Below are 12,749 nucleotides of genomic sequence, written 5' to 3'. Positions count from 1 at the left end.
AACAGATGAGTGATCATCTCCCAGCTAGATGTACATTTTAGGAAAGCTTAGTTCTTCCTCTACTGAAATAATGGCAAAGAATAGATCATCATGGAAGACAAGTAATGGTGATAAACTAAGGACTCATACAAAAAATTCAACAATCCGAAGCCAAATGACATTTGGCTCCTGGTCAGTAATGCTGGAGATGTAAAATTAGAAGAAGAGTAGCCCAAATTTCTTTCTCTTCTAGTGGGTATTCTAGAAGTGTTGTCTCTGGAGCAGATCAGGGTGGTAATTCTCTTTTTGCTTATCTATGTTTAAGGGTAAGTGGCAATTACTTGGATCTCTTTTGGAAAACTGATGGTTTATGGTTGAAACCACTGTTCTAATACCCATGTATTCTGGAGATGTCTCCTGCCAACTCACCCTTTATCACAAGAATATGTAATTGTTGACCCAAACAGGACACCCGTGGGTATGAGGACAGAGCCATGGAGGAGTTCTCCAGGACTCCCACATGATTTACCTATAATGGAAAACAAAACAAAATTTGGGACTGGGATTTGGGGGATGTTCTGTGTTTCATATTAGATACCAACCTGACTGGACTTGCCAACTAGCCTACTTAAATTAATTCAAAGACAGTTTTGATATCTACAAAACTTCTATCCTCCAAAGGGTCAGTCAACTTCAGGACACTATCTGTTTGAAACATGCACTCTCTATTTCTGAGCATGGATGCAAACATTATTTGTGGTCAACCATAATTTATAATCTGTATTTCCCCTTTTTTATATCCTGTCAGTTGATGGCATCATCTACCAAGTCTGTGGCTTAAAAAACCTCACAGACATCATTTCCTTTCTGTAACTCATCCTCCACCTACTGCTCTTCACTCAATTGGTTACCAAATTTTAGCGACTGGATTCCAGAAATCTCTCTCCAAACCAACTATGTAGTCATTGCTGTAATCTCTCATTGGATCATTGAGTACCAAAATTTACCTTTCTATCTTTGGTCTCCATTGGTTTCAAACATCTTCTATAGCACAGCACACACTATCTTTCGGAAGCACAAATATGGCCATGCCCCTCCCCACACTGAAAAACTTACAATGACTTACCACTGTTTATTGGGGAACAAATGCATGGCCCATCAAAATTAAGCTTCAATGCACTTAATTTAACTATTATTCCCCACTATGTACCTTATACTCCAGCCGCATTGAATTTTTCTATTTTCCAAAGATGTCCTGTTCTTTTATAGCTCTATGCTTTCGAATATGCTATTTCCTCTGCCTATAATGCCTACATTTGCCTAATTCTCCAAGACAGTATTATTTACTTCCCTACAGAGCTTTATACCTATACATAAATAACATCATAGTACAGCATTTATTTAAAAGTCAGTCTTTACAGCTAGTATAGGAGCTCCTCAAAGGCAAAGACTAGCTAATTTTTATGTGTATTCCCAGCCCCATCATCTAGCCTAATGCTTCACACCTAATGGTTACTAAAAAATATTTCTTGAATTGAATGGGACAAGAATGAGTTGACACACAAGTGTTCCTTGTATACTAACTCTTAAGCTCATTTAACACAGTATAGAGACTGTAGAACAAAGCTGTGGAGATTACAGGATAAACAGGGCTGGCCAGCTGTGATGATTTAACCCCAATACCCAATATTATTCTTGGGAGTAAAAGAAACACGGAGAACCCAGGAGCACCCTTCATTTGAAATCATTTAGTAATTTTCTGGTCTTTCACCTTGAAAATAACAGGCTATCTCACAGAGGTACAGATAGACCCAAAGATGCTTCTATTACAGATTACTCACGTTGACACAATCGCTGAGGATCTGACCACTTGGAGGTTTTTAGGCAGGTGATAAAGAATGACATCTTGATATACCCAGGAAGGCATTCATATTCCCAAGATGTCCCAACAGCAAACTCAGACTGATCACTCTGAATTTTAGGCTTAGCAAAATGATACCTTGGCAGGAACTTACACTGACCTAGAGACAAAGACCACAGGAATATCAAAACTAGGAAAGGCTAACACTGCTACTCTGCTGCTTTTTTGTCACCGATCATCCTGACAATTTTGATCTTTAGAAAGTAATCCTAAAATAGGGCAACATTTTCTGGGACAAAGAACATATGGGTGAATATACAGAGATATAAGCTCAGAAGTTCAAAGACTTTTTAGAATGGACTAAGAGGAAGAGCTCGAGAAAATAAATTTTTACAAAATCCCATAAGGACCTTGGAGTTGTTTCATCTCCTTAAAGACTCATTAAAAAAACTAAGCCTTATAAATCAAAGCTTTTCTGGGATAGCACAGGGAACAAAAGTGCATCAGAGACCTTGTAAGCTCAGCACATGTATGATCTTCTAAAATTACTTTAATGAATTAACATTACTCTGTTAACCATTAAACCTTTAGGTCTTAGCAAGACGAAAATACATTTATTAATTCTTCATTACTTTATTCCATTAACCTAATAGTGTAATAGGCCTCTTAAGAGACCACAGTATATAATTCTGATGGGTACTAGATAAAAGGAACTAGTCATTTTGAAATAGTTCCCTGTGATTTAAAATAGTATGATGATGATGATGCTTAATGAAACAAATATCATCATAGGTGATGGGTGAGAAACTGTAACACCTATATACTTGAGGATGTACCTGGAAAAGTCATTTTTCTAGGCATGAAAGAGAGCTCAAGTTTCGATGCCAGAATGGCAGAATATCTGAATATCACATTTATAAATCTTTCTTTTTCAAAGAAGTTTGACACAGGTACAGGTGAAAGTCCAAGAACAAACATGAACGAAATGACACAAAGGCAAACGTAGAGCTCCCAAGGTTGTAGCCAGACTCGGCCTTTCAGTAGCCAGGCACTTCTGTTGGAGAAGTCATAGACAGGGTCTAAGAACAGCCATCACTGTCAGGACCCAGATCACTTGTAGGTCTTCTTCTAGTTCTCTCAACTCCTTTGTTTTTCTTCATTAACCCCCACAAATAGCTCCAATTGCATACCTGTGCAAAACAGCAAGACTCTGTAGGGAAAGTAAAGGTTTGACCTCAACGAGCACCATCTTCACGATCCTGGTATTTCTTGTACCAAGTCATCCTCAGCAAGTGATTTAATCTCTAAATACATAATGTGAATAGGGGCAATACCAAATAATGCTCTACAAACCGGAAAGCCAATTTAAAGTTGTAATAATCAGTAGCAATGACATGGCCTGAGATGGAACTGAGACCTAAAAGCAGCAAGAGCAGAACACTTTATAACATGATCTTCTGGGGTGAAAGGAGAGAAGGGTCATACTTTCTGGATGGGAAATAATGATAAAACCTTATCCCCGATAAGAAGACTCGAGGACCCTGTCTCTTTTGGGGGACAAGAGTTATTTGTAACGAATTGCCAAAAATCTAGGTCACAGAAAGAATTTCCATCAATCATGGTCTCTGCCATCTCAGAAAAAAAAGGTTAGTCCCTGAGCCATTAAGTAAGAAGACTTTTCTTCAGGGTCACTGTACCCTCTTTACATCTTTCTATTATCAGGAGGAAAAAAAATCAGAGTAGATCGCGACTGGATCTAAAACAGAGGATAGTGGTTAAGACACCGACATATGCATTCTTCAAAAGGTGTTGAAAACTAAAGAGGCCAAGCAGTTCCTGGAGAGCAGGGATACATTTAACTCTTTGCTTGGGTTCAAGGGGCTTTACCTAGAATTGCTTAGAAATCCATTCGAAATGAATGAAGAACACATATATAAGATAATAAAAATAAAAGGGAAAATTAGGTCAGAAGGCAGATAGGAAAAATTATTATTGAGAACGAGAATTATTATAACCAAATGCTTTAACAATGGGTTTCCTGACTAGTCATTTTTGTTTTTGTTCTTCCTTTTTTTAAATGTTTTCTTTTTTATTTTGAGCGAGAGACCACGCACAGCTGTGTACATGCTGGGGAGGGACAGAGAGAGAGAGAGAGAAGCCATGCTGACAGCCTGGGGCCTAATGTGGGGTTCGAACTCACGAAGTGTGAGATCATGTTCTGAGTCAAAACCAAGAGTTAGACACTTAACTGACTGAGCCACTCAGGCGCCCCTGATCATTTTTGAATGGCAGTTATGCATATTAACCAAGGTACTGTCCCAAACACAGGAGACACTCTAGTGAACATTAGAAACAAGGTTCCCACGCTCACCGAACTCATACTCCAATAGAGGGAGACAGACAGACAGGTACTACCAGTAAATAAACGGTATGTAAAGGAAATAAATGGGGCGATGTGTCACAATGTAACGTGCCAGAAGGAGGAGGGGACGGAGAGGAATTCGACCATCAGCTTATGATGGTTTAGGAAGGCCTTTGAAGAGGAGGCATTTGGGTTGTGACCGGAGAAGGAGCCAGTCAGGTAAAGCATGGAGTAAAAGCATTTTAGGCAGAGGTCTAAGAGCAGGGATGGATTTGTTATACTTTAGGGATAGACGGAAGGCAAGTGTGGCTCTAATGTAGTGATCACAACAGAGTGGTAGGAGATCAAGTTAGAAAGTTCAGCGGTGGGGGGTTGGGGGGTGGGTTCATATTAGGCTTCAGTAAGAAGTCTAGATGCTCTAAGTGGAAGCTACCAGAGAGTACAAGCAGGAGAGTCACATGACCCGATTTACCTTTTAAAAAGAATATCCTGGCAAGTGAGGATAAGTTTGGAATATATTTTACAAGTAGAATTTAGAACAAAAACTTCTTGTTGCATTAGATGTGGGGGTAAGGAAATGGCAGGATTCAGTAATGTCTTCTAGGCTACTGGTAGTGACTTGAGCTACTCGGTTGATGGTAAGACCATGAACTAAGATGGGAAAGCACCAGTGTGTGTGTGTTGTGGAGTGTGTGTGGTTGGTTTTATGTTAGTCTTGGTATATTTAACACACTTACTGGGAACCCATATGGAGACGCAGGAGGGAAGTCGGCTGTACAAACTTTCCACTCAGGAGAGAGTTCAAGACTACAGATAGTAAATGAGCCATCAACATATAAATAGCATTTAAAGCCATGAGACTGGATGAGATCTCTTAGGAAAAAGGAATGGAGAAAAACAGGAGGCTCAGGGCTGAGCCCCCAAACCCTATAATATTTAGAGATAGGGCAAACAGACCCAGAGCAACCAGAGAGGTACAGAAAAAAAAAACTTGATAAGAGTGCCCTGTTTTGGAAGAGGAGAATGAAAACTGTTCCAAGAGAGAAGAAAGAGTCAGCTTTTGCTGAAAGACTGAGACAGAGAAGGATAGAAAAAATGGCCATTGGATGCATCAGCATGAAGGTCAGTGGTAACCTTAGAGAGAGTAGCTTCGGGAGAATGTGGGAGAAGGAGCCTGTCTGGAGTGGGTGAAGGAGATAAAGAGAAGTGTGCAAGTAGTCCATGAGAAGTTTTGGTGAGAAGGATGAGAAGAGGGCTGGGAAAATGGAGTTTCACTAGGCCGTGAGAAGTCTCCTGACGACCTCAATCAAGAACGTCCCAGCATATTTAACTGCTGGTGGGGATGATCCAACAGGGAGATACAAATAGGTGATACGAGATGGGGTATACGCAGAAGTCAAGTCCTTGCACACCGTAATTCTGAAGGAGGAGTGGACTCCAGTCAAGAGAAAGGATACTTTTTCCATTGTTACAGGAGGAAAAAGAACATTCTTACTAAACTCCTTGTTATGTGCTAGTGTGAGGGATTCATCAGGCAGTAAGACAGATAAAGACCTTGTTTTCATGGAACTTGTATTTCAACGAGAGAACAGACAAGCCAGTGAAAAAATAAATAAGAAGCTTTCATAGGATGAGAGATAGGTGCTCTGTGGAAAACAGAACACGGTTGTGTGATAGAGCGTGACCTGGGGTACAGACTACTTCCGATGAGAGTCAGAGAAGGGTGACAGTGGAGCAGAGACCTGAATGTCGAAGAGACAGGCAAGGGATGATATGCAGGATGAGCATTTCAACGGAGGGAGCCCCTAGTGCCAAAGCTAAACAAACGTGACTGTGTTCAAGGAACGAAACGAGGGCCAGTGTGGCTGGAACAGAGGGAGTGAGGGAGGAGAACAGAGGATTTCAGAGACAGACAGATCTACGGTCAAGGTTAAAGAGCATGGATTTGTTCTAATGTGATTGGAAGCCCTTGGCAGGTTTTAAGCAGGGGAAAGAATCTGAGCTCAGATGGAGATAGATGATTGGCAAATAAGGGAATTCCTATTTAATGATTTTGTTTTCTTAGTGTAGGATGAAATGAAGTGGTCAGTCTAGGCAAGAGTGAAATTTAAGAGCAGGACATTAGAATCGGTTTATGCAAACAGACAAAAGGGGAAAAGCGGGAAAACACTCTAAGAAGGGAATTCACTTCCCTTATGACTTTGCTCATAGCAGTGCACCCTATAGACACTTGCTTCAGAATCTTCCAGAGTACTTGTTAAACTCAGCTTCCTGGGCCACACCCCAAACCTATGAATCTCTGAAGAATGAGATGGAACCCAGGAACCTGAATTTTTAAAAGGCACTTCAATTCCTCAAAAAATTAAAAATGGAACTACCATATAAGCCAGCAATTCCACCTTTGGGAATATATCGAAAGGAAATGAAAACACACACTCAGAAAGATCTGCACCCCCATGTTCACTGTAGCATTATTTACAATAGCCAAGACATGGAAACCACCGAAGTGTCCATCAATAAATGAACAGATTGAGAAGTTGTGATATATATATACACAATACAATATTATTCAGCCATTAAAAATGCCAGAATCCTACCATTTGTGATAACATGGATGGACCTTGAAGTCATTATGTAAGTGAAGTAAGTTAGACAGAGAAAGACAAATACTGTATGATCTCACTTATATGTGGACTCTGAAAACAAACAACAAACAAAATCCAAAGAGCCACACCATATTCGTAGAGAAAGAGATCAGGTTGGCGGCTACCAGAGGCGGGACTGGGGGAGGGCAAATTGTAAGAAGGTGGTCAAAAGGTGCAAACTTCTAGTTATAAGGTAAATAAGTACTAGGAGATAATGCTCAACATGGTGATTCTAGCGGATGCTGCTGTAGGATACATAGGAAAGTTAAGAGAATAGATCCCAAGCATTCTCATCACAAGGAGAACTTTTCGTTTCCCTTTTATTGTATCTCAATGAGATGATGCATGTTAACTAAACCTATGGTGGTAATCGTTTCCAGTATCTGTAAATGAAGCCATCATGGCTTAAACTTATACAGTGGTGTATGTCAATTATTTCTCAACAAAACTGGAAAAATCACTAAATTTTGCAAAAGGTACCTCAAGAGTTTCTTAAGAATGCTCAAGGTCAAGAACTGGCCATGAGCTAAGGAACGCTCTGCGGGATGTACACAGTAGAAGCAAAAGTCAGAAGGGATGTGTGGGCACAGCACCAGCAAAGGACTGTGGTGGTGGTGGCAGGGGGGAGGGGACAGTCAGGCAATAGGATGAACAGCAGAAGCGATGGGGAGTCAGGAGGGGCATGTTTAGATGAGATCCAATGACAAAAAGCTTGAAAGGCTGAGGCATTAGATTTTTTTTTTTTTTTTTTTTAATCCCACAGGCAGTGGGAAGCCCTCTTACATTTTTGAGCAACAGAGTGGAGTAATGAAAAAACATATCTAGATCTAGATCTAGATCTAGATAAGATATGTTAAAATGTTGGTGGTCACCACTGGTAAGTTAAAGGCGGGTATCAGAGTGACTGGTAAGAGAAGAGGCTGTTACACAGGTAATCAATCATATGCTCAGGATTAGAATATTGGTGTGTGGGTGCAAAGACAAACAACGGAAGCACATTAGCTGGAAGCAGGCAGGGAGGCCTGGTCGTTCATGAGTCTGCAGTTAAGTGGCCAGAGAGGACGGTGGCACGCTGGTACTGGGCTGGGACGGGGGGGGGGGGGGGGGGGGGGGGTGCGGGGAACTCTCAGGCATACTTGGAAGGGGCGCTGAACTGGCAGGGCCGGTGTAGAACCTGATTTTCTTTTCCTTTTTTTTTTTTTTTTTTAATTTTTTTTTTTAACATTTATTTATTTTTGAGACAGAGAGAGACAGAGCATGAACAGGGCAGGGGCAGAGAGAGAAGGAGACACAGAATCGGAAGCATGCTCCAGGCTCTGAGCCATCAGCCCAGAGCCCGACGCGGGGCTCGAACTCACGGACCGTGAGATCGTGACCTGAGCTGAAGTCGGACGCTTAACCGACTGAGCCACCCAGGCGCCCCTAGAACCTGATTTTCAATGGATAATATCCTCTGCAAAATTTAGTAACAGGAACAGAGCGTCAGTGAGAAGTCAGGTCTGGAACCGTGCCATGCAGAGGTGTTAGAGAAAGTTGTGAACGTGCACTTGTTCCAAGGGAGTTCATGCGAGGGAAAGAGTGATGAAGATGTTGGTCTGGGGGAAATGTCCAACTGAGGGCCTGGAGAAAGCAGAATGTCAGGAAGCAAAGTAAGCTGTAACAGAACCATTGATTGCATGCAGGATGCCTTAGCAAGGCGGGGGGGGGGGGGGGTGCGGATTATGCGTAGATGCTGGCTCCATAAAACCGGATCTATACAGTAATCTCAGGACTGGTATTTAGTAGTAACAAGTAACGCCTGACCTTCATTTGCCTAATTTCATCTCACACTCAGGGCAGCGCTGTAAGGTGGTAGGGCAGCTTACCGCACTAGCTTCATTTCACAGATGAGGAAACTGAGGGTCAGGGAGCTAAAAGACTTGCCAAAAGTCACCCAGTTATTGGAATGTGCAGATAGTAAACTTTTAACTAAGATTTCACTCTACCCTGGAGACAATTACACAGTTAGACCCACGTTGTAGCCACGAGATTCTAGTCTTAACAAACTGCTGTGCTTCTCTAAAATGAAGCCAATCGCGGGTGGGGGGAGTTAGCATCAACGTAGAAGGAGACCTTCTGGGGCGCTTGCCATTGCAGGAGGTAAATAACACGAAGGCTGTAGTTTTAATTCACATACCAAGTTTCCTCCAATAGCTCTAGGTGTTTGTCATTTAGGATCTCTTTACCGGCGTCGCATCAAAGTGCAGACGGTGGGAGAACCAAGCCCGCAGCGGGAGGTCTTCGCACACCCGGCCCGGCCCCCGTAGGGTTTGGTTACGTGGCCAGCGTTATGAGCGCTTGCAGACCTCGGGCGAGTGCGAGGAGCATCAGCTGAGTCCCCGGGGCCCGGGAGCCCAGACAGCGCAGAGCGAGCGATCCCAGCCCCGGGAGGAGCCAGCGAGCACATTCAGGACCAGGAGATCCTAGGGGTCCCCCAGAGCGAGCGGGAGGCAGTCAAGCGTCCGGCCCTGACCCCACCTTCTCACTTACTCCGTTTTGCATCGCCGCACAGAGGCGTCCCTGCCCCAGACGTGTCCCTACCTCCGTGCTCCCCCTCCCAGCTCACCGAGGACCCCCGGCGCGACGAGTGCCAAGACGACGCAGAACAGGCCCGCAGCGCCCATGCCCCGGCGGCAGCCCCAGCGGCGGGATGCGTTCCGAGACGCTCGAGCCTGCGGCAGCTCCGAGAAAACGCGGCTGAAGCAACAGACGGCGACAAGGGAGGGACGGGGGGGTCCTTAAATAGAGCCTGGCACCACGTGCTAGCTTTGCGCGCACACCTGCAGGCTGCCTGGGGCGGGACGCCGGCGCCTGTTAGGTTGGCCCAGGCTGCGAGGCGTCCGCTGAGGGGGCGACGGGGGTCAGGGGGGCAGAGGGGCGGAGCAACTGTGACCCGGTCTTTGGCTCAGGCTCTAGCCCTCAGCGTTGTGGCTTTCCAACCTTTTCTACCGTGCAACGATGCGTCCACTTCGTCTTTTTTGGAGAAATGAAACACGTTTCACAAACTAGGACTCACCCTTGCTAATCTACAATGCTCCATCCCATCCCATCCCATCCCATCCCATCCCATCCCATCCCATCCCATCCTATCCCAAAATTCTGGTTTGACTCCACTAAAATATTTTCAAAAGCTATTAATGTTTCAAATCCTCTGTTTAAAGAAATAGTTTACTTAGAAAGGAAAGTTACAAACAGCAGTCCCCTCTGCTCTTTGGCCCTTTTTATTTTGAAGCAATTTCTACAGAAAGTTTTGAGAACAGTACAACGAATTCCCATATACCCGTCGTCCAGATTATCCACTGTTAACATGGCACTATTATTTTCTTTATTATTCCTTCTATAGACAGATGACATATAGGTATAATTATATAGAGATCGATCTAGATGTGTGCACACATACATACATATGATTCTATAATTATAGAATTGTTACTTTGGAGTTGAAGTAAGGTGAAGGTATGATACCCCCTGCTATAAATACTTGGTGTGCGTTTTTCCTAAAAACAAGGACATTCTCTTGCATAACTAAGTAAATGCACAAAAACAGGAAATAAACATTGAAATATCTAAGCAACAGGCTATACTCAAATTTCTCCACTCATCTCAGTAATCTTTATTATTGCAATCTCTCTCTCTCACCCTTTCATTTTTCCGGTCCAGAATCATTCAAGGTTCACACATTACATTAGCGGGTTATGTCTTTTATTTCCCCTCATTTATCTGCAAAAGATCCTTGGCCCTTTTTATGTCTCTCATGACCTTGATGTTTTTGAAGAGTACACAGCAAGTATTTTTGTAGAACGATTTTTATGTTGGTTAGCTATTGCACAGTAACAGATTACCCTACGCTCACTGGTTTAAAGCAAGGATAAGAATTTAGTATCTCACACAGTTTCTGTGTGTCAGGAATCCAAGAACAGCTTAGCTAGGCAGTTCTGGCTCAGGCTTGTCTTGAGGCTATAGTCCAAACATCAGCCAGAACTGGTTACCTGAAGGCTGGACTTGCCCTGGAGGATCCAGGTCTCAGAGGGCTCACTCATGGCTGTTGGCTGCAGGCCTCACAGTCCCAACATGTGGACCTCACCATAGGACTATTTGAGTCTCCTTGTGACATGGCAGTTGGCTTCTCCCAGAAAAAGAGAGAAGGGCAGATGCCACAATGTCTTTTATAATCTGTTCTCAGAAGTCACTCTATGTTATTTCCACAGTATCCTATTGGATAGTGCGATGGTTAATTTCATGTGTCAACTTGTCTGGGCTGTAGGATGCTCAGAGATATAGTCAAACATTATTCTGAGTCTTTCGGTAAGGGTGTTTTGGGACGAGATTAACAGTTTTTTTTTACAGTGGTAACTGATATTTTTATTCTTTCCATTTTGTTCTCCAGTTTTATTAAGATATAATTGACATAGTAGTTAAGGTATACAATGTAACGATTTGATAATGATTACCACAGTAAGCTTAGTTAACTACCGTAGTTACAATTGTTCTTCTCATATTAAGAACTTTTAAGGTCTATTCATTTAAAATAAATGCACAATACGGTATTGTTAACTATAGTCACTATGCTGTACATTACATCCCCAGAATTTATTTATCACCTAACAGGAAGTTGGTGCCTTTTGACCACCTTCACGCATTTTCCCCACTCCCCACCTGTGTCACATCTGGCAATCACCAATCTGTTCTCTATTTCTACAAGGTCAATTTTTTTCAGATTTCACATATAGGTTAGGTCATGTAGTATTTGTCTTTCTCTGTATAACTTATTTCACTTAGCATAATGCCCTCAAAGTCTATCCAAGATTTTATTCTCTTTTATGGCTAAATAATATTCCACTACGTGTGTGTGTGTGTGTGTGTGTGTGTGTATCTCACATTTTCTTTATCTGTCCATCTATCTCATTAAGACAGTGATTTCTTTTCCCCTTTGGATATATACTCACAAATGGAATTGCTGGATCATATGATAGTTCTATTTGTAATTTTTTGAGGAACTACTGTACTGGTTTCCATAGTTGCTGCAACAATTCATATTCCCACTAAAAGTGCCTGAGGGTTCCCTTTTCTCCACACCCTCACCAACCCTTACCTCTTCTGTTTTTGATGATGGCGATTCTAACAGGTATGAGGTGATAGCTCATTGTGGTTTTGATTTGCATTTATTGATATTGAGTATCTTCTCATGGTGGCTGTGCAGATGCTTTTTAGTCTGATGTAGTCACATTTATTTTTTCTTATGTTGCCCTTGCTTTGGGGGTCAAATTAAAAAGTCATTGCTAAGACCAATGTCAAGGAGTTTACCCCCTATGTTTTCTTTTAGGAGTTTTATGGTTTCAGGTCTTATGTTCAAGTCTTTAATCCGTTTTGAGTGGATTTTTGTGTATGGTGTAAGAGAGTGGTCCAGTTTCATTCTTTTGCATGTGGCTGTCCAGTTTTATCAACACTATTTACTGAAGACATTATGCTTTTTCAATTGTATATTTTTGGCTCTCTTGTCATAAATCAATTAACCACATATGTTTGAGCATATTTCTAAGTACTCTAAACTATTCCATTGAACTATGTACCTGATTTCATGCAAATGCCATACAGTTTTGATTTTTATGGCTTTGTAATATAGTTTGAGATCAGGAAGTGTGATGCCTCCAGCTTCATTTTTTTCCTCAAGACTGCTTTGGTTATTCGGGGTCTTTGGGGTTCCTTACAAATTCTAGGAATGTTTTCCCTGTTTATGTGAAAAGTGCCATTGGAATTTTGATAGGAATTGCATTGGATCCAAAAATCTCTTTGAGTAGCATGGCCTTTATAATAATATCAATTCTTCCAATTCATGAGTATGGAATATCTTTTCATTTATTAG

The 12,749-nt window shown here is 42.1% G+C and overlaps 1 protein-coding gene across 5 annotated transcripts in view; it reads right to left on the bottom strand.

Moving 5' to 3' along the window:
* CR2 (complement C3d receptor 2) overlaps positions 1–9,617 on the bottom strand; it is a 34,308-nt gene extending 24,691 nt beyond the window's left edge. For 3 of the 5 annotated variants that reach the window (XM_019429874.2, XM_019429848.2, XM_019429880.2), the window contains exons 1-3: positions 9,453–9,616; positions 1,821–2,000; positions 409–508 (exon numbers count right to left, since the gene is read on the bottom strand). In XM_019429874.2, the coding sequence (XP_019285419.2) occupies positions 409–508; positions 1,821–2,000; positions 9,453–9,510 (338 nt within the window). In that variant the 5' untranslated portion in view covers positions 9,511–9,616. Of the gene's footprint in view, positions 1–408; positions 509–1,820; positions 2,001–9,452 lie in introns of all 5 variants that reach the window. The other 2 variants (XM_019429856.2, XM_019429895.2) reach the window with 2 other exon arrangements.
* Between the last annotated feature and the right edge of the window lie 3,132 nt (positions 9,618–12,749).

The sequence above is a fragment of the Panthera pardus genome, unplaced genomic scaffold (genome assembly GCF_024362965.1).
Source record: "Panthera pardus isolate Hobbes unplaced genomic scaffold, ASM2436296v1 HiC_scaffold_21, whole genome shotgun sequence".
Classification (NCBI taxonomy): Eukaryota; Metazoa; Chordata; class Mammalia; order Carnivora; family Felidae; genus Panthera; species Panthera pardus.
Note: the sequence above shows the minus strand (reverse complement) of the source record. Positions and strands in the feature narration are given on the sequence as shown.